At 39.4% G+C, this 26,498-nt stretch overlaps 2 protein-coding genes across 6 annotated transcripts in view; one reads left to right on the forward strand and one right to left on the reverse strand.

The window, feature by feature from the left end:
* The window catches only part of ITGBL1 (integrin subunit beta like 1), a 140,865-nt gene extending 137,487 nt beyond the window's left edge, over positions 1 to 3,378 (reverse strand). Inside the window, 2 exon segments of the mRNA XM_032678606.1 lie at positions 1,829 to 2,040; positions 3,284 to 3,378. Coding sequence (XP_032534497.1) covers positions 1,829 to 2,040; positions 3,284 to 3,378 — 307 coding nt within the window.
* A 9,377-nt stretch (positions 3,379 to 12,755) lies between these two features.
* Positions 12,756 to 26,498, forward strand: part of NALCN (sodium leak channel, non-selective) — a 221,913-nt gene continuing 208,170 nt past the window's right edge. For 3 of the 5 annotated variants that reach the window (XM_032678967.1, XM_032678969.1, XM_032678971.1), the window contains exons 1-3: positions 12,756 to 12,868; positions 21,495 to 21,641; positions 23,938 to 24,120. In XM_032678967.1, coding sequence (XP_032534858.1) covers positions 21,534 to 21,641; positions 23,938 to 24,120 — 291 coding nt within the window. In that variant the 5' untranslated portion in view covers positions 12,756 to 12,868; positions 21,495 to 21,533. Of the gene's footprint in view, positions 12,869 to 13,474; positions 13,570 to 21,494; positions 21,642 to 22,801; positions 22,933 to 23,937; positions 24,121 to 26,498 lie in introns of those variants that run through there. The other 2 variants (XM_032678968.1, XM_032678970.1) reach the window with 2 other exon arrangements.

The raw sequence follows: 26,498 nt of genomic DNA on the forward strand, positions 1-26,498 counted from the left end.
TTGGGTGAAAAATGAAGAGGGAAACAAGCACAGTCTGAAAGGAAATATTTCACCACGTGGATCCAGATCCTGTATCCCAGCCACTCTCCTGTAGTGCTGGGTAGCCCTGGGCTGGAACAAAGTCAGCTGGACATTCAGCACCATTGTCAAAAAAAACCAAACCAAGCAAGCAAAACCCCTGCACCCTACACAGTTGTTTCTCTGCCCAGGATGTTTTACTGAATTTTTTACTACTTTTTTTCCCAGAAGGGAGAATTTAAAGTATTTGACATCTCAGTGGTAACGTGGCTTCAATAATCCAGGTGCAAAAGGTGACAGCTACAGAAAACTGGTTTCTAAAAAACGTTCAGTCACTTAACAATCACATTGCTACATGAAGTGTTACCCAAAAGTTAAACATTGCTAGAGATTTCTTGGCTCTGTTTGTGCTGTCAGCACTCTTAACCACCAAAGCACTGACAAAACTTGAAGCCACTGCTCATAACAATAACAAGAACGTGATAGTGGGATTTATGGTAGAATATTAAAATTGAAGGAGCTTTCGGTTTCATTTTGTGCAATTAACTCAGCAACAACAGCAAGCACACTGAAATCACACCACCAATCAGAAAATTCACATTTGGGACAGCAAAGAAATGAAATGCTATATTTCTTATGTAGCTGGACTTGATACTGGTAACTGCAGAGCCTATAAATCATTTTCTCCACAGGACTCTAAAGTCATAGGTGACAAATATAAATCTTTTTCTCATAATCCTATCCTTGATCTTTTCATGTTGTTATTGAACTTCCTGGCTAAATTATTGCTAAAATAAGTTGCTTTTTTTCCTACAAAATTTGCCAAACTTCTGGAATTCATTTGTATTGTCCTTTTACTAGAAGAATTCCTGTAACATTCCCCTTGACCTAATTGCAGGTTTTGGCCTGAAAAGATGACACGTTTGTGTGAATCTGGTAAAGCTGTTGAAGCAGGGATACTAGAAATGAAGTACCCTTCTGGCCCCTTTCAACAAGCTCCAGGCTGAATCCCCTTAGGAATGTGATGGCATCTCTTCTCCCTGTTTTTTTCTAAAATCTGTTCTAAGCTGCTTAAAAAAAAAAAAAAAAAAAAAAAATCTGACTTGAATAACCCAGAAACTAAAGTAAAGACAGCTGGAAAGATGAAAGAGTGATAATGTTTAGACGCAAACCAAGTGACATGTTCCAACAATTGGCGGGGTCTAAATTCTGTCCCAGAAATGTATGTTATTAAGGAATACAGTGTCAGTGGGGAAATCTCTGAAATCACAATACAATTACGTTGTTTTAAGTCTCTGTTTGGAAAGCATTATTATTACTTAGAGAAAAACAGAATTTTCATATTTATATGCCTTCAGTGTGGTGCCTCTTTCAGCAAAGAAATAAAAAACAATAATCACAGGATAAAATTGATTATTTGGAGATAGTTTAAAGCCTGGATAGATACTATATGCCACCATTAGGCAAGCAGTTCAAATGAAGTAATATCAAATGAGCAATATTGCTTCCTATATTAGACTTAAAACACAGTTTGCAGAGCCTCCAATCCAAAGAAGCTCCTGCTTTTACCCCTGCTGTAGATGAAACTTGCCCTGGGCAAAGTCCCATTTTATGGCAGAGACAGTGCCTTTGACTTGTATTCTTTAATCTGGCAAAATCCTTGGATGTGCCCACAATTACATTTAGAGTCATGGGTCAGGGACCCATACATAACCATGTCTCTATCAGTGTGCTGTGTTCCTAACATATTTTTAGTTTTAATATATATTCCTAATTTTCTAAGCTTCTGTCATCATAGTGGCTTCCTTACCAGCACAGATCTTCCCATCATAGGTCTCGCACACCCAGTCATGGCACTCACAGAGTGGACCGTAGTATTTGCCAGACTCAGTCACTTGGCAGATGCAGACTCCACACTCACATGTGCCTCTGTCATTGCACAGCATCCCTCCTGGGACACGGCACCTGAGCTCCGACTCAGTCCGGGACAGCTGGCACAAAGTAGGACCACCCAAACTGCTCCTGTGGGGAACAGCAAACAGAATAAGCTGGAGTCAAAGCCAGGGGCTGCAGCTCAGAGATGATGAGAGCTTGGCTCATAGGAAACCACCCTCCTTGGTTTCAGCCCATATCTAGAATGTTGTTCTTAATGCCACCACTTTAGTTATGGTTGCAAAATATTATTTGCCTCATATACCCCCAATTTTCTTCATCAGCAATCTCACTGATACCTGCAGGAATGTTTCTATTTGATTTTACTTACCTTGTTAACTGTGTTAGGCTCATCTACTTCCTCATCATGCATATCTGGTATATATGCATAGGCATGTGTAGTTTGACTATCTATCATGAAACATTTTGATCTTAATTATTCCAAAAAGTTTAGAGATGACATATACATGCAAACATCTAGGTAGCATAACAGGAATATATGATATCAAAAAGTAAACCTATGGTTGATTCCAATAAAATACATTTCACAAAGTAATCCTTTCGGTTGTCAGACATATATGATCCAGGAAACCGAATTAATCACCATTTTCCATGAAATAGTGTAGTTTGTGGCTGTGGTTTTAGTAAATCCAGCAGAATCTGGATGCTATATCAGTAGATTTACAGCCCTGCCATGCAATCGTACCATGCACTGGAGCACAGAGACATCAGGACTTTCAGAACATACACAAGGAAAATCACACTTTGCCTCATCGGGAGCTGCATTGTAAGAAAACAGAACAAAGGACTGTGCAAGACAAATAGGTCTTTACAACGCTAGGGAATACTGGGGATTAAAGTGAGTAGTACCTGCCCTTCTCAGATAGTAGAGCAAGGGAACTGCTGGCTCTAGGAGTCAGGGTGTGCTGGTTGTGGTGGAGGGGAAGAGTGAAGGGCAGTGCGCCTCACTGTGCTACTGCACCAAAGTGCAGGAACAAGCAGGGTTCTATGGTTAGATGTCTGCTCCACTCAGGCAGCAGAATTTAGAGGTTGGGCGTAAAGTCATCACTATCCAGCTCTTCCCCCTTTGCTGCTTTCAAAGCCTGCATCTTCGGCATCAAATACATCATTGCAAATAACTCCCGCAGTTTTCACAGGCACCTACCTGTTGAGATTCCCAGGGACTCAGAGCGCTTCCCTCAGTGTTACTTTTAAGCAGGCAGAGGAAGAGCTAACAAACTTCTCCACCGTTCCCTCTGCAACCCCAGCTTCCACGCTCCTGACATCTCAAAATCGGTCGCAACCCCCCGTGAGGCTTCAAAGCCACACTTACCGCAGGGCCAGGGGGCCAGCCGGCGGCGCGAGGTGACCGGCCGGCACCGAGGTGACCAGCAGCAGCGCCAGCCCCAGCAGCCCCTGTGCGCACATGGTGCGGGCTGTGCTATGCCGCACCTGGAGTACTCCTGCAGACGGGCGGACAGACAGCCGGACAGACCCGCCAGGCATGCGAAGAGCCGCGAGCTGGGCAAGCCCAGCTCCAGCCCTGCTCCCCCCGTGCTGCAGTAGCTCTGATTAGCTGCCTGGGAGCTGGATTTGGGCAGCACTCTGGGAAGGAGGCCGGTGCCAAACCCCGAAGTTTACAGTCTAGGCAGGGAAGTAATTAGAAACAGTTGCGCAGCCAGATGGTTTATTTTGATGTTTTAAAAATGGCCCGTTCACAGATGTGAACGAACTGTCTCATTCTGAAAGTGCAGGCACCGTAAATATTTGAGGTATGTGTATTCCCCTGTCCTTTGATGCCTGGCTGCTTGGGATAATCTGTGTAACGTGGTGGGTGAAACTTGCACCGCCGAAGAGACAGGATCAGCGCTCCCCAGCTGCAGCATCCCTGCCTGGCTGCTGGAGCACGTCCCTGCCGCCTGCCTCCCCAGGTCCCTCCCTTCTCTCGTTCCCCTGAGGTCACCTGCTCACGTCATTGCACTGTATGACACTGCAGGCTGCCAACCTACACCAGCCTGAGTGACTGCACATTAAAAATACTATTAGTTAGCCATTTCCTAATGCCTTGTTAAAACACACAGTCCAATACTTCATCACAGCAGTGGGAGATTTTGGAAGTGCTTTAAGCTGAGGGATAGTCTCTCTAAATGAATCAAATTTCACCATGTTCATTTCTTTATCCAACACTTTTTCATCACTCTGGTTGTCCTGAGAAATTGCTGATTGCCATATACCTCCCTGGGATGGAAAGCTCTTAAAGAAACATACTTTGAACACAAAAGATGGTATGTTAGGGTTTTCCTACTCTACCAATACACATACACATTTTTAAAGCAGGCAGCTGACAGAAGAAACTTTCACTAGTTCTGGAGCCTATATTGGAGATAAAAGCCCTCAGTAGCTTTCTCAAAATGGACAACTCTTGGTTTAGTTTCATATTAAATATCTGGTATAACACAGATTATAATTTAAAAAAAAAAAAAATTAATATTTTGTTAAAATTCTTTGATTTATAGGCTGTCTTTCCTAAAATTGTAAGTATGTGTCTTACAGTTTACATAGTGAAATCAAGGGTACAATTCTCAGCATTTCTGCTAACATCACTAGTTCTGCTAGTGGTCTTCCTGCAAAAAAAATTGCATCAAGCATTTGGCTTTGCTCTGCTAAAAGCTAGATGCTAAAAGAACCCTTAAAGTCCAGTTTGGGGCCTGTAATATCCAGTTTTCAGTAAAGTACCCATTCCGTTGAAATATAAACTTTCATCAAAACACAAAAGAGACTCAACAAAATCTGTTCTAGCATATTTGTAAATATACATTCTTATTCCCTGAAGATATTGAGGTCAAACTCAAACATTATTCCAATGGACTATTAAAACACAAGACTCTTGTATTTTATTAGGTTATCTTGAAGTTCTGAAGTGCAAAACTTCGCTGTCTAGTGTACTACCCTCTATATGACACATAATTTTGCTCTAAAATACGAGCAAGTAGAATTAGGATGTCAAAAATATTTGAAAGTCCCATATCCAGCAGTTGCGTACTAGATATAAGTTTTTACCAGTTTTGATGCCCTTTATAGTATATTTCACATTACAAACATGTTACAGAATTTTCTCAAGCAATGCAGATGGTAAAAATCCTGTGTTACGAGTAATTTGTTGGCTTCAGTCTTGTAAATGTTTACAGTTGTGCTAACCCCACACATTTGACTTACTTTGATGGATCTAGTGAAAAGGTAAGTAATATTAGCAAGCCTTTATTTTTGACAGTCTTTGAAGTCCATGCTTAATGCAGCACTATGTGTTCTGTCTGTGTGACAGTTTTTTGAATTTATTTATAATGCTACAGTAAATATATATAAAAAGAGATATTACAAAGGGAGCACTTTTAAGAACAATGTGATTGTCAGAAATTGTGTTGCCTGAAGTCTCAAGTTAGAGAAGAATAAATAGAAAGGTTTGTATTTTAAACAATAGCAATTCTCTTTTGGCACTAAATTTATCTTTAATCCGCAAACTTAAATGTTGCCATCTGTTCATCTTCCTCCTTTTTCCCTGAGCAGACTGTGCTGGTAGGTATTCACAAGACCTTCAGGCAGCCTGCAAACTATGCCTTCAAATGTACGAGGAGAAGACATACATCATGATATGTTGACCTTATCACAGCTTATTTTTTATTTATTTACATCTGTCAGAATTTGAAATAATATAAACCTTTTGGCTGTGGACCTTTTGAATTTGGAGAAGGTGTACTTACACCAGTCCAAGGGTACAGTATGTGAAATGTGCACCCAGAGTTTAAATTTAATAATTGCTTTTATGTGTATGTGCCTCTAATACAATTTCTTAGTGCTCTCTTAATGGATTTTAACCTTTGTTCAGATTTATTATTTAATCATTTAAGCCTAGAACGTTTGTAGGCATGCATGCATATATATGTGTGTATATATATGTATATATAATTATATACATGATGTATATGTATTCAGGATACTCAGGAGCTAAGAGGCTTGCAAACAGACTGTAAATTCCATTTAAAAGGAGTCAGTCTTTCTAAATGAGAACCTGATACGCTGTCTTCAGGACTTCTCACTTCCTTTCAGCCACTCCTGTACATAATCTTAAGGAACTTTGTTCTCTACTGGATAACATACACACACATGAAGCAGAGCATGCTTAAAATGCAACTTTTCCTGTGTATTGGAATTTCAGACTAAGGATCCAGAGCTGTAGGTGCTTGGTAGATGTACACTTTATGAGTGGGAACATCACTACCTGCAGAGTAAAGGTAGAAAAGAGAAAGTCACATAGGGAACACATTGCTGAGGAGGAGGAGGACCTGGAACATACCGCTAATATTAAACAGCCTTTTGAAAAGTAAGCAATATTTTTAAATAATACTTGTCAGACACAAATGTCTTCAAATAAAGATTGGAATCAAGAAAATAAGTGCTGTTAAACATGCCTACGCTTCAAATTCAGTTTAAGTGTATCCCTATTAGTGCTCTTATTACAAGTTTGCGGGATTTGGTATGGCCAGTGATTGGGATAAGCCTCTTCCTGCAATTTTATTTACCAGCAGAGGAACAAGTAGTATAATTTCCTATCCAAATTGGTGAAGGTTATTTTTGTGGTTTCATAGTCTTCTGAATTGTGCAAAAACCAAGCCCAGGGGTAGATTAGGTAATTCATAGGCAGTGATATTTTTTTTAAAGGCAAACAATATCTTAACTTTAACTTTGCCATAATTGTTTTTTGTAGTAAAGCAAATAAGAATAATATTAAAACATAAGGAAAACAAACCTAAGAAAAAGCTTTTTTTACTGTAAGAGAGGTCTAAAACTGGAACAGAATCCCTAGCAATGTTGTGTAATCTTCACCCTTGAAGATATTCAAAAACCATCTGGACAGTGTTCTGGGCAACATGCTCTAGGCAACCCTACTCTGAGTAGCCGGGGTGGACTACACCATCTTCAGAGATCCTTTCCAACCTCAAACATTCCATAATTCTATGGCTCTGATGGCATACTGTGCTACTGAACAAGATTTGATTTGGTGTGGACTCTGCCTACTCCTTAATTACAGCCTCTCAGTGAACAGTTTAATTTTGCTGTCACTTTAATAATACCATTAGGTTTGCAAACCACATTCCATGCCATTCTTAAGGCGGCTTTTTTGTTGTTGTTTTGGTTTTTTAACAAAACAAAGCAAAATGCACATCCAGTGAACAGTCTAAAGTTAAAAAAAAACAACTCTGGAGATCGCCAAAGTCTGTCAAGTATTCTTCCTGGGTTTCCATCGAAGTAGCAGCATTTCCATTTTAAGTAGCAGCATTGGTTAGTATCAGTGAAGATTGAGGCATTAGAATGCAGAGGCATTCGGTTACATCACAATTTTCTAAACTTAACCAGAAGTTGAAAATCTCACATATCAAACAAGTTATTGCTTCTCCATAAAATGTAGAACAAGGAGAGTTAGAAGAGCCCAGTGATTCTTCTGTCAAGGATATACAATCACTAAATGAGATGGTTGTAAAGATTTATGACAAACCACTTTAACACCCATGGAGCAAACTACTTGATGGAGTTAACTAAAATCTGTCTAAATTAAACAGTTCAGAAATGCATGCAACTGTTGAGAGTCATCACTGTGATAGCCAGTGGTGTCCCTGGAAGGTGGTAGGACATAGAGTATGACAGAGCTGTACAGAACTGAAAACTTTGTGTTAATTTTGCTGACATGACATGGAATCTGGGACAGCTGATGGTATCACAGAGGGAATACAAATAGCTTTTGGAGTTATAGGATCAAGGTTAGAATAAGATTAAAGCTGAGCTCGTCTGAAGGTAGCAGGCCTGAACAGGAGAGAATATAAGCTACCCAAACAGTTCATAGGCCAATGTTAATCAAGATGTTATTGTGTTATACTCTAGTGTAAAACCTTAGCTTACTCTTTAATGTCTCAGTTGAAACTTTAAATAGTTGGTAAGTCTTTTGTTTGTTCAGTGTTTGCTAGTGAACTCCCCTAAACAGCAATAACACCCTGCTTTTACAGAGGCCTTAAAGGAAGCAGAAGGTTTTTAAACATGAGCTTGCAAGAAAGCTCAGAATGCCAGCAATAACAGTGTATTTTAAAGAGCAGCCTACTGTGTTCTTAACTGTTTAGCACTTATTCCTGAAACTGAGTCAAGATCTATGGTAAGCTGAGTTAACAGTATCCTTGAAGAGCCCAAGAAAGTAAATAAAAGGCATGTCATTTAACAACATAAATTGTTACTCTGTGGTCAAGTTGTGCCTTATTTCTCTAAGGGATAACGTTTCTTGATGCTGGGAATCTTAAAGAATAAAAAATAGTGGAAAATATAATGACTACTGTTTGTGCTTTTTGACTTATGATCTTTTTAACAACCTTTAACCTGAATGAGTTACAATGAAGGATTATTCTCATTCTTTTGGCTGAAGAGTTGTTTTTAGGGTTAGCAAATTTAAAAAGCAGCTACTGCTGACTTCCTAAGGCCAAAACTGCAGTAACTCAGGTTGAGTGCCTGAGTGGAACATACGCACACCAGATTATCCAGGCAACCGCAACCACCTTGTATGGTTTCAACGCTCTGTCTTGCAGTGCTTGCTATCAAACCAAAAATGAAGGAGAGACAGAAATTAAGAAAAAGGAAGTGTGGAAGAACACCATTATTGCTCCTCTTCTAAATACTTGGTACTTCTTGAAAGCAAACTAAACATATACATAGTTAGTTGCAGTTTTTAAGGTTTGAAATTTTAAAAACCATAATCCATGTCTTATATTCTGGATCATCAATGTTGACACAGATCACAGACACTCAAGAATGACAGTTTTCTAACCCATCCCAATCAAAATTACTCAGGAACAGTAACTGGTCTTCTCTCACCATCATTAATCTCAAGTTGTTCTGTGGCCATTTCTGTTATGGTTACATGATTCTGAGCAAGACCACCTCTAGCCTGAGCCATAAGGACCAGACAGGTGGAAACAAGGCAGGATGCTCAGATAATATGAATCATGTGGAACTCTAGCAATACCAGGGGCTGCTCAGCATGCACAGAGCAGAACTTCTGACTATGGGACAACTTTGTGGTAACCACCATTAAGAGGACTAAGGACTTTGCATGACCTGGGGGTAGAGAGACAGGAATTGAGCAGCTTTTGACTTGTATCCTATGCCTAAATGATTAAAACTTCCTTTGGGTCTGAAGTTTAATTCTGAATTGCTAAATGATATTTTGTGACCTTTTTTAAAAGCTCAAGCATAATTTCAAAATGAATATTTCATGAATTCTTTTACTCATTATAGACTATCTGAAATCTGATCAAGCACTTAATTCTTTCCTAAATGGTAAATCGAATTTCAACAATGGCAATTCCAATAAACTCAACTCCTTGGGATGTTTTAAAATTTGTTTATAACACATACTTATGGAAAGTAAGGACAAGAGACCAAATAAAGCTCAAATAAATTCAGAAATAAACCCCCACAATTCCACTATTTCTAAGGTGGCTTTACTTCCTTCCCATAACAGTGGGATAGTTAAAATATGTGTCTGTCTGAGGAAACATGCGTATTTATACAGCTGTCAGCAAATGGGAGAGTAGCAACTGGATTTTGTAAGAACAAATAGTTGGCCCCCAACTTGTGTTGGGGACCTGCTAGTGCTTTCCTTTCTTAACCCTTGCTCTTCCTCACTGACAATGGGGAAGATGAGGATTTCCATTACTCTCCTTCTTTAGTGCACTTTAGAAATTCTTCACTCTAATTTTTATCCTTTTAATTGCTTGAGTTAACTTCATCCCAGAAAAATAAAACAGGGCTTGAGGGCTCTCCAGATTCTGCAAGGAAACATGCAAAATAAGTAGATGCTTTACATTCCGCATTTTTCTTCAAGACTTATTGAGTTAGCAGGTCCACGAAACTTTGGCTTGTTAATTATCTTTTATCTGGGAAGATCTTACTGTGTTTGCAGATCATGTTACAGAAATTAAAGTGATAAGTAAGGCTGAGAATTCTCCCCTTGAATTCTCAGTATGACATCTTCTGCAATTTTCCAAAGTTTTCCTTTTAAATGGACATTTTCCTATGACCAGTTTCAAAGTTTGATGATTGAATAAGGAAGTTCCTTTATCTGTTCCTGATTTATAGAGCTGAGAGGCAAATCTTTACTAAGACACATTTTTCCTTTTAACCTATTTCAAGTTACCATAAAGTAACATCATAAGATTAACTCCCAGATTCAGTCCTTATCTATATGTTTATGGTTTGAATTTTAGGTTGATGTGAATTGTCTAAATCAGAATAAAAACAGACTTCAGCCTTAAATACTAAACATTGTTACGGACTTCAAAAGACTGATAGGGTCTTTGCAAAATTATATCAGAAATGTTATAGATATCTAAGTTTTCCACTTTATCCTCATATACATGTTATATGCCACTCAAGTTCTAAAGTGTTCATCATTGCTTTTCACGTGACAGATCTGAAAGTAAATTTGTGGTGAAATAGCAAAGCAAGACAGCACTTTTTCTTGAAAACAGCAGACTTTTTCTGTCTGCACAATTCTATAAATGGAAGACTGCTATTCTGCCCTTGCACATAGGCAGGTACCTCAAGGCTTCAGGGGCTAAACCCTTTTTTCAGCACTAGCATCATCTGATGCAAGTGGTGCTCACAGACAGGGTGTACAAGAGAATCCAGTCTTCTGCTGAAATGTGGGTCCCCATTAGCACTTGTAGTTCATAGAGGCTCAGTATATGCAGGTAGTAACAATATAATACCAAATACAACACCAGGTAAAAGTTTGAAATATATAAGGAAATAGGCATCCTATAATACAAATCACATGTAAGGAAATTAATACCTGTTTTTTGGCACTCATTAAACTACCTAAAATACTGCATCAAATTCTGAGCTCCCCTCCAACACCTGAAAGATGGTAATATGTGAGTTAAGCGGCAAGCCACCAAGGTGGTTGGGGCTGGAGCACTTGCTCCATGAGGAGAGGCTGAAAGAGGTGATCTTTTTCAGCCTGGAGAAGGGATGGCTTTAGGGGGCATCTAAGAGTAGTCTACCAGGGTTTATGAAGAAGCTGTCAAGAGGATGAAGCTGGGCTATTCTCCAGGGTGCATTGCAGTAGGGTCCAACAGCGTGTCAGGAAAAAAATCCTTCACCATGAGGACAGTCCAGTACTGGAACAGGCTTCCTAGGGAGACTGTGCAGTCTCTGTCTTGGGAGGTTTTCAAGACCCAAACAGATAAAGCCCTGAGCAAGCTGGTGTGATCTCATCGCTGAGCCTGGTTTCAGCAGATTGGTCAGACCAGATGGTCTCGCAAGGTCCCTTCCAACTGGAAAATTGTTCTATCAAGAATTATTTTTCAGAAGCCAGTATATCCATAGAAAAACTGTAACACAAAGTCACATCTGCTGGCATACACTGATTTCTTTTGCTCAGATATAGGTGCAACATTTCATTGTTTGCAACTGTCAGTTTTCTTTTATGAGATGCTATCACCAACAGCATAATGCTGCCTAGCAACTTATCCCAAGTAATAAAACATAACTGGAGAGGAAAAACACAAAATGTGAAAAGTATTATTTGTAAGCACATTTAAATTGGTTTGTTTGGGGGTTTTTTAGCAGCTATCAAATACACTAGGCCTGCACACACTACAATTAGGTGCTTAAATTTACTGGAATTGCTAATGCTGGTAATACACATAAGTAGTGCTGGCAGGACTGCATCTGTAATCCTGAGGCCAGCTCCCTAACTGGCTTATTAGTTTTTGTTGCAAGCATCAAATAGACAAACAGATGTAATTTAAAGAAATGTAGTACAATTTCTGCCATATACCTTCCTTCACCTTTCTGGGTTATTTTCAAATCCTATTCCACGTCTTTACAAACTCCATGAGTTTATGAGCTTACATTATTCACTATCATCATCATTTAAACACAAATTATAATTTTCAGAAATGTACCTTTTTTTTTTCCAAGAAAACTAAAATACAAATTGGAGCATGTCAAATTCACGTACAGAAACAATTAAGTATTTATCTATTTATTTATTTATTTTTAGTATCTCTTTCCTAGATTCATTCAGGCTACAAAAGACCTCTAAGATCATCTAGTCCAAAAAGTGATGCTATTTTATGAATTTAATTCACCATGTCAAGACTGAGCCTTTACTTGGCTCTTCATTAGTAACCAGACCACCCAGATGATGCTACCAGTGAAGAACGGTCAAAGAAGGTCATGAGTACTAAAAAAGCTTTAAGATGCACAAATAGGGTTTCTTGCCAAAATAAATAAACTATCCTAGCACTTGAGCATCATCATTAAACAAAAACCAAAAACAAACAAACAAACAAAGACAAAAAAACCCCACCAAACCAAAACCAAGCAAAACACCCAAACCCACCAACAAACAAACAAGCCCTACACCGTTGCTGTTCGGAGGGGGGCTGTCCGGGCTCAGCACGGGGCACCACCCGGCGAGCTCCGTCCCATGCAGGTCGCCCCTTGCGTGTTTCGGGGCGCAGCGACCACAGTTCCAAGCAGCTATGGGGGTGTTTTGCGTGACGGGACCGCCGTGGAGTCACCCCGCTGCTCCGGAGCCGCTCAGCCCCCTCTCTTTCCAGCAGGAGGCTTTAGCAAGGCGGGGGTCTGTTTGTCCCAACAAGCCCGTGCGCGGTCGGCACCGTCTCCCCCGCACCTGCTCCGTCCCCGCCCGCCGCCCCCGTCGTTGCCGAGAGACTGAGCGTGGCCGCCGCCGGGCCCCGCCGCCGCGATCCAGCGCGGGAGGGCGGCGTGCGGGGCTGGCACAGCACCGTAACACCCCGCACACCCGCGGGGGCCCCTCCCGACCGCGCCATGAAAGGAGATGCTGGCGGTAGGTCGGAGGCGGCGGGCGCGGCTCGCTCTCGGTGCGCGGTGGGGCCCCTGCGCCTTCCCGCCCCCTTCCCCGGCCCCTCCGCGGCCCGCGGCCGCCGCGGCTCTGCCGGCAGCGCTGGCGCTTCCCAGGGAGGGGACGGGCGCGGCGAGAGGCCCGGCCGGCTCCGCGGCGAGGGGGGAAGGGGCGGTGGCGCCCTCTGCATCGCCCGCCCCAGCTGTCCTTCCCCCGCGGTGGGAGGGGGCGCTCCGGCCCGGCCGCCGTCGGCCTTCCCCGCGGGGACTGCTCCGGACCCCTCGGCATCCCTCGGTGGGGTGCAGGAGTGCCGCACTCGTCACTGAGGCAGGGCAGGGCCGAGGGGCGAACAGGCCTCCTCGGGGTGCACTGATTTAATGGGGTGGCTGGGGATGGGGATGGCTGTGGGGAGCCTTCTCCCTGAGGAGAGGGTTCAGCTGGTCCGCAGAGGCTGCGGGGTTGGGGTGGTTGGAGAGAGCGACGTACCCAGGCCTGGAGTAAATCTTTAGTTTGCAGTTTCAGGGGTTTGTTCATCAAATGGAGAGAGAGGTGCTTAATATTTTTTCGTTGTTGGCATCTTGTTTATTTTAGTACTCCCGGTAACATCAGAGACATATTTCTAGGAAGGATGAAGGTTTTTGATGGCCTTTACGTGCAAACGTACTTTTTAAGTCAGCTATGATTTGGTAGGTTAACCATTGTTCTGTTAAGGCAAATATTTACAGTGAGAAAAAATTAATTAAATGCTAATTGAGCATTTGTCTTTGTCTTAAGCATCGTCAATTTCCTGTTAAATATCGATGTCTCTATTCACTTCCTTCCACAGCAGTCCCATCCCACCTGCCCTCTAAGTGACCAACAGAGAAATTATACATATTAACAATGAACTATGTTGAATCAGGAAGTTAAACTTCAATGAGGGGCGGGAAATCACATTTCTTTGAGTTAAACTCACTGGCTGCTAGAAGACTCCAGCTCTCTTCAAGTTTATGCATATACTTTTGAGACTTTTAGGAACAGTTGGGGAATTTTTTGTTTTACCATTTGAGCTTGGTACTGTGTTTTAAAGTGAAATTTTAAAACTGTAACAATCAGCATGTCATTTGTGCTTTATGTGGACCCATGGTCTTCTTGTTTGGTGCATTTGCTTTATTTTAATCTGAAATTTGGTCCATCACAGTTCATTCCCATTTAAGCTATACCACCTGGAAATATAACTCACTCTGATTTGACTTCCTTCCAGCTCCTGGTCATTGCTGGTACCATGAACACTTACATAAATCTGTATGGCATTCATCCAGACCTGTATATTGAGTCAAAGAGGTTTTGGCTCTTAAATCTTCACGATAGGAGATCAGTACTATTGTGCTGCACTGCTAGGAGTAACGGGCTACTGGACCAAGCTCTAGAAGAGGTGGCAAGTCTTAGACTTTCATGGATAAGGATGTCTTCTTAAGGCATGAGTTTCTCATGATGAGATAGAACTGGTACTGGCTTCTGGGGATTTGAGCTTCCTCCCATCCTCCGTAGGTATTTAGGAATCTGGTCAGTTGCAAACAAGATTTTTGATGTGCTTATGAATAAAACACAGGTGTTGCATTCACAAATTATTTTTACTGTGTTACTAATGGGATATTTTCCTATTACTTAGATCTCCTGTAGATTTTGAGCATGCAATCTTTTGGAGATAAAGAGCAAAGTCAGCCTAATATGAGCATTATGGGTTGAATCATGTTTTCTTTCCCTTTCAGTCTTTCTCTGTTCTCCCTTTCATTACTTTCATCGCATCTTTTATTTCGTTTGAAGTTTCCTGTATTGGCTGAGTACTGGTAAATGCCTTGCTTTGAGGGATACCACTACTAGACTATGGTTGCAAATTGCCTTGGCTCTACTAGGTAATCTTTTTTTTTCCCTTTCTTTATTTTCTGTGATGTTTTCGTCTTCCATCTCTCTTTCTTAACCCCCCTCCTCCCCCCTTCCCCTGGTGAGGAAAATCAAGCAGTGGAACAAGTTGCTCAAAGAAATTCTATGGTCTCCTTTGCTGCAGGCTTCCACAACTGGACTGGAATAACCTGAGTAAACTGCAATAGCCTGGTCTTTTGTCACAGTTTGATACTGCTTGAGCAGAAAATGGGATTGGAGACCTCCTGAAGTCATAGAATGGTTTGGGTTGGAAGGGACCTTAAAGATCATCTAACTGCATCACCCCCTGCCATGGGCAGGAAACCATTCACTAGACCAAGCTGCTCAAACCCCCAGGCAGCCAGGCCTTGAGCATTGTCAGGGATAGGGCATCCACAACTTCTGTGGGCAACCTGTTCCAATGCCTCACTGTCCTCACAATATAGAATTTCTTCCTAATATCTAACCTATACCTACCCTCCTTCAGCTTAAGGTCATTTGCCTTAAGTGTCCTCTGTCCTTGTGAAAAGTCTCTCTCTCCAGCTCTCTTGTAGGCCCCCCCTTAGGTACTGGAAGGCTGCTAGAAGGTTTCCATGGAGCCTTCTCTTTTCCAGGCTGAACAACCCCAATTCTCAGCCTGTCTTCATAGGAGAGGAGCTTTCTGATCATCTTCATGGCCCTCCTCTGGACTCATTCCAACAGGTCGATGTCTTTCTTGTGTTGGGGTCCCTGGAGTTGGAAGCAGTACTCCAGTTGGAGTCTCACAAGAGCAGAGCTGAAGTCCCTCCAACCTGATCTGTCTTATGATTCTATGAACTCAGTTTTCCTTTCTTTTTTTTTTTCCCTCCAAAATAAAGCCTTCAGATACAGTACCTACAGTATCAGAGATTATGGCTGTGACTTCTAGGAACTGCCCTGCAGCAAGGAGGATGTGTATCACATGTCAATTACTTTGTTTTAAAGGAAAGATAAGAGGATAAAAAAGTCCTAATTCTGTTTTCAGGACTTCAATTTTAAAATATATACGTGTTAACTGTTTCACTGGCAATTCCTTAGAGGATAGAAAGGGGAGAATTTGGGAAGGGAAGATGATCTAGAATATTTCAATTGCTTTAATAATTATTTTAGCAAAAACTGTAACAAATCCAAAATAATATAACCACTGCTTATTTTAATTTTTAATGTATTTCAATTTAAATTATGAAAGGATGTGTATACAAGGCTCTAGGCACAGTAACATGTAATTATTGATACACAAAAAAATCCCTGCAACCTTAACATAATCACTTAAGCAGGCATGTCATCAGCCATCTGCCTACAGAGAGGCTCTTTTCCACCCCTGTGTCATTCTGGGAAGGATGCCCTCACTCTTTTCTTTAAAAGTCTGAAAAACAGATCTGCGGTATTCATAGCATGTTACTGAATGTGGGGTATTTTAGAGAGAGGATGGGTTGCTTCCTGAATCTTCTCAAAGAAAGACCTGGTACTGCCTGTCCCATTACTTTTGCAAAGGGCTAGACACAATTTCTACTAGGAGATGGGTAGACCGCAAAAGCAAATTACAGAACACGACTCTCCATTTTTTCCAGCATGATTCTTGCTAAGGACGTTGCTGCATGTCTTTGTCAGCTTTGGGCTCTTAAAGATATTTATATAGGCTATGTTGCAGTAGACCAGTCCTAGGGCAGCAAGTGGTGGGTAGGTGGCCCACAGTTGAAGTGAACTTTTGCAGTAAGATAGCTGTTAAACTGTGCTATATATCCATAAAGGAAATACCATCAGTATATTCTCTACATATAATTACTGTGCATTCACAGAATCACAGCATATGCTGAGTTGGAAGGGACCCACAAGGATCATCAAGTGCAACTCCTGGCCCACACAGGATTAGCCCCAAGAGTCACACCATGTGCCAGAGAGTATTGTCCAAAGGCTTTGTTGAACTCTGTTGGACTTGGTGCTGTAACCACTTCCCTGGGGAGCCTCTTTAAGCACCCAACCATCCTTTGGGTGAAAAACCTTTTTCTAATATCCAACCTGAACCTCCCCTGACACAACTTCAGGCCATTGTATATAAAAGAAGTATGGTGGAATGTGCCATGGTGTGGTCTAACACCAACAACTGAAAAATCATCTACAGTTGTTCTGCCTTTTTTTTGACACAACTAAATTTTTTAATAGAAAAATATAAAAAAGCTAAGCAATTCTATTTAAAATTAAGTTCATTTTCTGGGTGCATTATGGCACCATGTATATGCATGTGTAGTGTCTTTGGTATTGTATATTCTGGATGTTAGAAGGCCTATAGTGAAAAGGACTTGTGATACATCATGTGACAATAGAGGTAGACTTTATATCTGACTCACAAGAGATCTGCCTCTGTATACAGTGTGATAATTTGATTCTGTCTGCTCAATAGTTCTGAATTATTTTGGCTGTGTTTGAGTGAAAGAACTTATATGTAAGAAATAAATACTTTGAGAGCATTGTCCTTAGTTGATAATAAGGCAAGGCACAGGAGATGTGTTTGGAGCAAAGAGCTGAAGTCTGAACATCTGTATATTTTCAGACTAGATGTTATTACTTTGGCAGCCGTAAGCAATTGTTAAACCTTCCTCAGTTGTGAAGCCCAGTTCTTGTATTTTTAGTCTGGGATCCTGTTACTAAGTACAAGATATCACCAGTTGTTCTTTCCTACCTGTACCCAAATGATTTGAAAATGTGAATGTAACTGATTTTTGGGATATTTCTTCAGTATACCATCTTTGTGAAGAACTAAGTTTTTTTTTTAATAAACACTAAAGTTTGGTTAGCATTATATTGTGTTCAAAATAATGAAGAGATCATTCATCAGATGCAATAACAATACCACACAGAGAGAAAAAGTACTGAAATAAGTTCTTCCTTAAAATTAGGTATGAGTTAATAGTATCCGTGGTGGCATGTGCTATGTGATTGTATCCACCGGAATTTTGTGTTTACCATTCTAAAATAAATATACTGTCACATATGTAACTTGCTCACTTCAAATTTTTTTCTACATGAAAACAAATACTGAAATTCCATTTACCTGTATCTGCACCCAAAATCAGGGATGGAAGAACATAGGGATAGAGGGAGCAGGCGATAGAGAAACAGGGACAATTGGTAAACAGGGAAAGGTGGCGGCTATTGAGATGAAAGAATGAGAACTTATATTTTTCCTATAACTGTATAATGCATACTGCAGTTAAGAGCAATCAATTTCCTTAAGGTAGCCTGTAGTTTGAGGCTTTTTTAACGTATAGTATGGAAATGGGGTTTTGTCATCATGCTATGTGTATGGGTGTTCACATCCTCTTCTGTCACCCCTTTTAGCTTTCACATTTGTAGTTATTGTCTTTAAGTGTTATGTGCTACTTTCTCTGTCCCTGCTCTGGGTGAAGTTGGAAGGGGAGTTGACATTTGCAGAGAGAGAACTGGTGTTGAAGAGAGTGCTTGTATGTGGCCTGCCTTAGGGAGGACCTTCACATAGTGCTCACGTGATCTCACGTGACAAAGTCTATCAGCAGTGAGAAAGAAGTTATGTTGAAAGCCAGACATTGCTGATTTCAAGGATTTAGCTGATTTTCAAACTCCATAAATTGTAGGTAGGAATATCTACTTTATTTTCCTGTTTATATTTCTTTGAAGTCATTTTTCAACTGCCTTCTTTGTCAGCCAGAGCATTTATAAGCATGTTCTCTTGACTTTGTGATGGAGATCTTTTGAGCAGATTATGCTGTATATAGTGAGCTTGCTTTATAAATGAGTCTCAGGTTTATCAGTACTCCAAAGAAATGTGAAGTGATTGTAGCCCCAAAACTTCGTGATATTTTCCTGTCTCAAGCCTGTGTTTTCCCTGCACCCAGTATGTCTTAAAAAACAGTGGAGCTAGAAGTACATCCTAGGGAATGTATTAAGCCTTTCACATTAATAACAGGTTGTGATCAAAGAAAGACCTAATGATGTGTGCCAAAATCAATGCGGGAACTGCAGGGGTGGATTTGTAGTCAGGGTTAGGGAGGACTACAGCCTTCCCATTAGCACAGCTTGGTGTGGTGCTCACTGCGTGTCACAAGCTGGAAGGAGTTTGTGCACAGCTGCCCTTCTCCTCATCTTTCAGCGGGTTCCTCCTTGCAGTAACGAGTGCAAAAGGGATTTTAGTCCAAGGGTTAAAATTCTTTACGTACATGGCAGAGTCCTGAAGCTGTACTAGGCTTTATGTTGCTCTACAGCAACAGACACATGGAAAAGCCTGTGCATTCCCTGGTAAAATAAAAGTAGTGAGAACAATAAAAATGCATAAAAGCTTGAAAGCAACCTTGCTATACTTTGAATAGTCTTGCCGAAGACCATTTCCATGATATTCTTGGCTTGTTGCCTTTATTCTGCATTTTTTTGTGTGCATTTCTGGTCATTTCAAGTAGAGAAGTAGACAAGCTGATTCTTATATTCCATAAACGTTGCCTTCCCTTCCATCCATTAGGTTTAGATACACGAAGAGTTGTTTATTCAAGGCTGCCTCTTAAAAGTACGAATTCTAATCTCTTTAGTCACAACATTTAAGTATGTGAACTAAATCCATTATGGACATCCATTATGAACATCTAAAGTTCACATTATTTTCTGTGCCTGGATCAATTAAAAAAAAAAAACCTTGAACAAAGAGGCACTGGGTAAAAGGAAAAATGGGAATTTCATTAGAAGGACATGGCTAATCTTCCTACACATGAGATGTATGAATAAGCGGTATTGAGAAAAGCATAAAAACAACAGAGCCTTGCTGAAAGACAGTTGATAATTATCTACCTTTTTCCCTAAATGGACATAGCTTGTTATTTAGAGTGTCATTTATTTAAAAAAAAAAATCAGTAGTGGCTAAACAAAAATCAGTGTTTCATATTCTGAGCCTTTTCTCATAATTACTGATTGAGCTTATCTTATTAATTCTCTATTTATTGCTGCATATTTTCTTAAAAGCTTAGGAGCACAGTCATAGCCATTACCAGAAATAGTAAACATAAAATTATTATTTTGTTAATTCACTGATTAGCTTTTGAGTAAACAATTTCCAAAAAACATATTTGCAAGAAACATTTTAGACAATGTCTTTTTTTTCCCTAAGGTTTTGGGAAATGCATCTCCCAAGGCATTGCAATGACTTCTTATCGCTGTGTTAAATGTAGCCATTTTAAAGTTTCATGACTTCAAAAAGCACACCAGCATCGTTGAGGCTTCAAGCATTTCTAGTTATGCTTTGGTCCAAGTAGAGAAAAAAGGTCAATATATCAGGCTTAGAAAGAAATAAGAGAAAGTGGAAAAAAATTGCTAAAGAGGAGGAAGTAGTGAATTCAGTTATGATAGAGGTGGGAGCACGAAGTTTGAGCATGAAGACTAAGAGAACCTACAACCTCTGTGAATATTATTTCAGTCTTCATTTGTTAGAGAAAGATTATTAATTTGTAATGTTCATTTTACAACATTTGCATGATTTTAGTGACAGCTTACCAGCTTCACTTGTACTAAGGTTGCTGTGAATGACCAGATGAATATAGGTGTCAGAAGTTGTCCTTATTTTGTGCTTTTGTGTTATTTCTGTTTATTTTAAAAAAATTAATCATCACATAATGTCAGCTCCTCTACCTGCGTATATTAGTACAAGACCTCAGCCCTGTTGCTGTGTGGTTTGTGCAAAGAGAGACCAATGGTTCAGACTTGATTTTACAGACGCAGGAGCTGTCCTCTTGAATCTGAAAGAGAGAAAACAGAGTAGGGGTAGACTCTGAGGGACTTGGAATAAGAGTAATAGTTTACATTTGCCATAACAGCTAAAAGACAAGACAGCCAAGGATGCATGCATAGTGTTTGGACATGAAGCAGGAGCCCATGTCATTGAAAAGGCCAGCTGAGACCAAGCACACGGGACTTCTGCAGTCCTGAGTCAACTATTGCCTCCAACTAATCGAGGACTAATAAGATCTAACTCACCCTTCTGCTCTCTCGTTGTGTCTCCTAGTTGTGGCTCACATCACTGAGCATGTAGAAGTCTCAGTCAGTGCCACCCATGCAGGAATGTCCAGATTTGGCCTGACTCCGTGCAAACAACACATTTTCCTCAGTGCTTCTGCGTGCCAATACAAGCCCCAGAGACAGCCATCTGTCTAGGTGTTGGATAGATAATTGCTAACATTAAAAAAAGTATTAGAAAAATACATGTTAATAGTAGTATATAGCAAAAAGGCTCTTCCGATTTCAGTAAAGAACATTAATATGTGTTGGCGGCGTAACATCGCCTGTTTGCCTTTGGCATGTTGGGATTTATCTTAGCCTAGTGTAATAAATGGAAATGTCACCATTTAATTAAATGGCTTCAGGTCAAATCCATCCAGTGATTACTCTGTGTTGAAGTTCACAGCAATAGCATTCTTTGCATATTGGTACAAATTTTCTGTCAGCTTTGCTAAGTTTCTGGTAATTGTTTGTGTTACATACCTTTGTGTAAATTTTTTGTAACATAATGAGAGTCATGTCAGTGATTTATATTTAATAGAATGAATATCCTGTTAATCAGTAAATACAAAAGCAGTTTGCATGAAAATAAAATGCTTTAGGTTATTTATAAAACCGTTCAAAATGCATTATAAAATGGTTTTAGTGAATTAATGTTTGCTGTCTTTTTCTCCCAAAGGAGGTTTCATGACTGTAGATAACAAAAGTTAACTTCAGGATGCTAAAAAGGAAACAAAGTTCAAGGGTGGAAGCCCAGCCAGTTACAGATTTTGGTCCTGATGAATCTTTGTCAGACAACGCAGATATTCTATGGATTAACAAACCAGTGGGTATCTCTTTCTGTAGTTACTAATTTTAAGTTAAATGTAACTTGTATTGTTGAAATATGACTTCCACAAAAGATTCTGAATTAAATATTTGTCAGAACAGAAACAAATATTGAGCTACAGTTGCTAATCTACCAGTTATTTTTTGAAGAAAGTCAAAAACTAAAAAACAAAAGTTTCTTTTGGCTGTTGCAAAAAGATGGGATGATCAAGCAGTGTTTTCCAACCAGTTCATCTACTGATTGATTCTTTTTAAACAGCCATCCTTTCAATGTCTCTGGTTCCTAACATGGTTGTTGAAATTAGAAGTTCATAAACGGGGCTTTTGAAAAGAATGTTAAAAGGAGCATTTCATTGCTCAAGTGGTAGCCAGCAGTCAACACTTTTGACTTTCAAATCTCTCCTTTTACATCATATATATCATAATAGAAGTGTATTTTGGCTGTTTATTTTGAAGTACAGCTCTCATTTTTCTGATATCATTTCCTTATAATCTGCCATAAGAAATAGATAGGTGGAAAAGTGTCTGACAGCTTGAAACTGGGGAAAATTTCACTAGGAGTGGAGTTAATAATGGACGATACAGTATTAAGAAAATGTCTTTCCTGTGTAAATATGTTTTTTATGATTAAATTATTCAGCAGTCAGCATGCATCTGGGATTCCTATATGGTGAATGATTTGTGTTTTTGTAGAGAAGGAATTTTCACATTTCTCTTAAAGTAGTGTATAAATTTTTACTTTTTAAAAGCAGAAAGTAAAATATTCTGAAATAATACCTGTTGTTGGCATTGCATGCATTTTATGGAACTATCATCTCATTTGCAGTATGAATGCCAGATCCTTTCAGCTTTCCTGCTGAGTTTTGACACCTAAATCATCTACAAGACAACACCCATGTTTGATGATAAATAGTTTTAAGTAGAATGTTTGTATTGACTGCTGTAAGAAGCTCAAAATGTCATTGCAGAAATATATGCTGGGTTATTTACACATGTTTCTCATCACACAATACATGAGGTTTTTATGGAATAATTTTTTTCTTGTCATGCTGATGAACTAGTTGTATATTACTTAGGGCTTGTAATACTGACCTTTTATTGCAGCAGAGAATGGGTTTGATATCAGCCACACTTTAATATTTATGTTAATTTTCTCAGTTGAAACAAGGTTCAAAGCAAAGTAGATACTAAAGGGACATTAGGGTGCCTTCCACTTCCAGATTATTAATCTGGGCTGAGTATGCAAATGATAGAGCTATTCAATTCAGGTCAAGTATCATTACACTTAGGTGAGCAAACAGTGAGTATTAAATTAGGTGCCTATTAAGTCTTCTGTATATCAAAATATCTGAAGTGCTGTAAATGAGTGTCATATTTTTCCCCAGATGGAAAAATTTTAAAAATACCTTTCAATGTTTTTTGTTTGGAGTTTTTTTCTTGCTGAAAAGAACTTCTTGTTTTGATAGGTATGACCTTACCAACTCTGATTCATTACACTTGTGTGGCTTCAAGCTGTTTTGATTTAAAAGAAAAAAAAATCCAACCTTAAACCCTTGTATTAATATATTCTACTTTTTTTGTTACGCTTCCCTCTCTAACTGGCACTGAATATCAACCTTATTAATAAGGAGTGTGTCTGGGACCTAAGTAGTAATAGAAGTTAACTGTTCTCTTATAGCAACAAAATGTGATTGGAACGAAAGTGAATCCTGATCTTAAGTAGCTTTCTGTGACGTAGCCTCTTTTATATTTATTCTTTTCATAAATTAAAGGATGCTTTTAATCCTGTGCCTCTCACTTAATTTTTGGAGTTGTAAATTGATTTAAAAATAATTTCTTCTCAGTGTTGAACTAAAATTGTTGACAGATATTTTCATTTAATGTATTTACCCAATTTATAACTTCAACTAGTTCTACTTATTGTCTGTCCATAAATGTGGCAAGCTGTCATTTGAAAAGAAATTGAATTACAAATGCTACAAAGTAGAAATGGTGGAATCCTAATTCTCAGTTTCATGGTTCTTAATTCTTGGTTTCTGAATTATACAACCTCACAAATTACCTAATAAAATTCTTTATATGTATATATAATTATAAATAATTTAGGAGTGCTTGTTTTTGGTTAAAGACCTTTAATATGTGGATCATGACATAAAAGAACACAGATGTGCATTTACAAAAGGTGCCAGTATAAGTTATGGAGGCTAAATATTTGAGCTTTTTTTAAAGATCAAAACAATCTTGCAATATCTTGTGTTTGGTTGGTTTGTTTGGTTTTGTTTTTTTTTTTTCAGTGGGTACACTCTTTACTACGAATCTGTGCCATCATCAGTGTTATTTCTGTTTGTATGAACACTCCAAAGACCTTCGAGCATTATCCGCCTCTCCAGTATGTGACATTTGCTCTTGATACTTTGTTGATGTTTCTTTACACTGCAGAGATGATAGCAAAAATGCACATCCGTGGGATAGTTAAGGTAAGCATTTTAACAGTATTCTGTGTGTGCTTCAAGTGATCTGCGTGTTAGGAAATGACATTTGGTATTTGTTTTTCAATTTACCAGCTCTTCTCGCTATGATTGTTTTTAACTGCAGGCAACATTATGGCGTATAAACTGAAAAGACAGATTGACAAAGATTCAGCTTTACTGCATATTTAATCACCCCAAAATATAATGCCAGCATTCCTAATAAGGTCTACTAGTAAGAAATAGATAGTTTCATTGCATTAGTATAAAAAATGAAAGGAATAAAAAGCAACATATAAATTAGTAAGAATATTTTGTAAATGTCTGTTGGTCCATATATGGAGTTAGAATTTAGATTTTAGTTTCAGAAGGCTGGATGTGTTCTTGTGTGGTTACTTAAATAAGAACATATGTCTTACTGTGAGCTAAATGAGAAAGTTATCTTGCTTTGAATGTTTTTTCCTTAATATAATCCATGTTGGTAAACAAATGCTTCTGTTATACGTCTGCTGTTGTTACTGGGCTAATTTGTATAAGTAGATACAATATTGTAGGCTGCAAAACTGCAGAATTTTTCAGTAATCATTATTTTGTACCATTATTTTACTATTTGTTTCCAGTCTTCTACAAAAAGATACAAATCAGCTTCCATATAGAAAATCCATCTACAGACCTTATTGACAATGCAATTATGTCACTATGGCACAGAATAGATAATCAGTGTTATCCTTGCTTTTCACTTCTGAAAGGTCTGGTGACTCCAGAGACATCTGATGCTGTACTTCAGCTCTTGAAGTTTTTCTGAGTTTGCAGATAGCATTTTTTGTTCACTTCCAAACTGAAATATTATTCATCATACTTAATGAATATTAATAGTAAAAGTTAAAGTGTCATTAATATTTTAAAAATTACTGAATAAGATAGGTATGAGAAAATCTTCATGGACTGTATAAAGCCCAAGTAATCTATTGTGAAGTGCTATTTCTAGCTGCCACCTATGCTTTCTTCTTCAGAGATGTCTATTAAGTAGGTGAAGATAAAGACACAGGATTATGAATGGAGAATTGGTGACTGTCATGCACATTTGCACAGTGTGAGAATAAAAAGTTACTATTACAACCAGTACAGCCTTTGCAGAGAAAGAAACATGTAGATATTAATGCAGAGAGAGAGAGGGAAGGGTGGCCAACAGTGTGACTTTTGTACAAAGCTTGATTTCTGAGCTTTTGTGTATGCAAATGCCAACTTCACTCACAGTTGACACCTAAGGGCTATGAACAATATGCTGCTGCTGCTTAGTCTGTCTTTCACTGGATTGTTTAAATTTGTGGGTTTGTGGGAAGAGAAGAGAAAAAAGAAGAGGTGAGGTGAGATGAGGAGAAGGTGGAAGGGATTGTTGGAAGGGACCTACAGCCATAATCTAGTCCAACTGCCTGACCAATTGACCAGTTTAGGGCTGACCAAAACTTAAAGTCCATTGTCAAAATGCCTCTTAAACACAGGCTTGGGGCATTGACCACCTGTCTAGGAAGCCTGTTCCAGTGTTTAACCACCCTCTTTACAAAAGGTTTCCCAGTTTCCAGTCTGAACCTTCCCTGGCACAGCTTTGAACGATTCCCATGCATCGGGTCACAGGGTACCAGGGAGATCAGCACCTCACTCTCCTCTTCTCCTCTCCTCAGGAAGCTGTAGAGAGCAATAAGTTTACCCCTCAACCTCCTTTTCTCTGAACTAGACAAACTTAGAGTCCTTAGCTGCTCCTCATAGGATGAACTTGTCTATAATTGTCATATAATGAACTTGTATTTGAAGCGTGTCTGGTGAGCCTGGCCACACAGAATGAGTAGCTGTCTGGAGTTGGTTTCAATGCCTCAATTTATGTTATACATATATAGATAACAGCACAGATTATTTCCTTTGCACTGACATTTTACTATTTGTTTATTAGATAAAAATACACTAAAATAGATTAGATATAACCACTGTTACACAAAGATGATGATCATCATCATGGCTAGGCTACGCGAATGAAGATTTGGGAAGGACTCTGCCCACATTTGTTACAAGCGCGTCGGTGGCTAAAAAGGCCAATACGAGATAGACAAGCCCGGTTGCAAAAGCCACAGCAGAAAGACTCCTTGGATGGTATCGACAAGACACGATTCTTTCTGCATTGTCTTTTCTCCTCGAGAGTGATCCTGCGTGCATTCTCAAAGGAAGCAGCAGTATTATAGATGGCATGTCTCCAGGCCTCCCAGTTGGAGGCCAGAGTAGACCAGTGATGAAGACCAATGTGGCCAAGGCTGAGATGTTGTTTCAGGGAGTCCTTGTATCTCCTCTTTGGGGCTCATCTCTTGTGGCAGCCAGAGGCAAGTTCACCATAAAGC

The sequence above is a fragment of the Chiroxiphia lanceolata genome, chromosome 2 (genome assembly GCF_009829145.1).
Source record: "Chiroxiphia lanceolata isolate bChiLan1 chromosome 2, bChiLan1.pri, whole genome shotgun sequence".
In the NCBI taxonomy this organism is placed as follows: domain Eukaryota; kingdom Metazoa; phylum Chordata; class Aves; order Passeriformes; family Pipridae; genus Chiroxiphia; species Chiroxiphia lanceolata.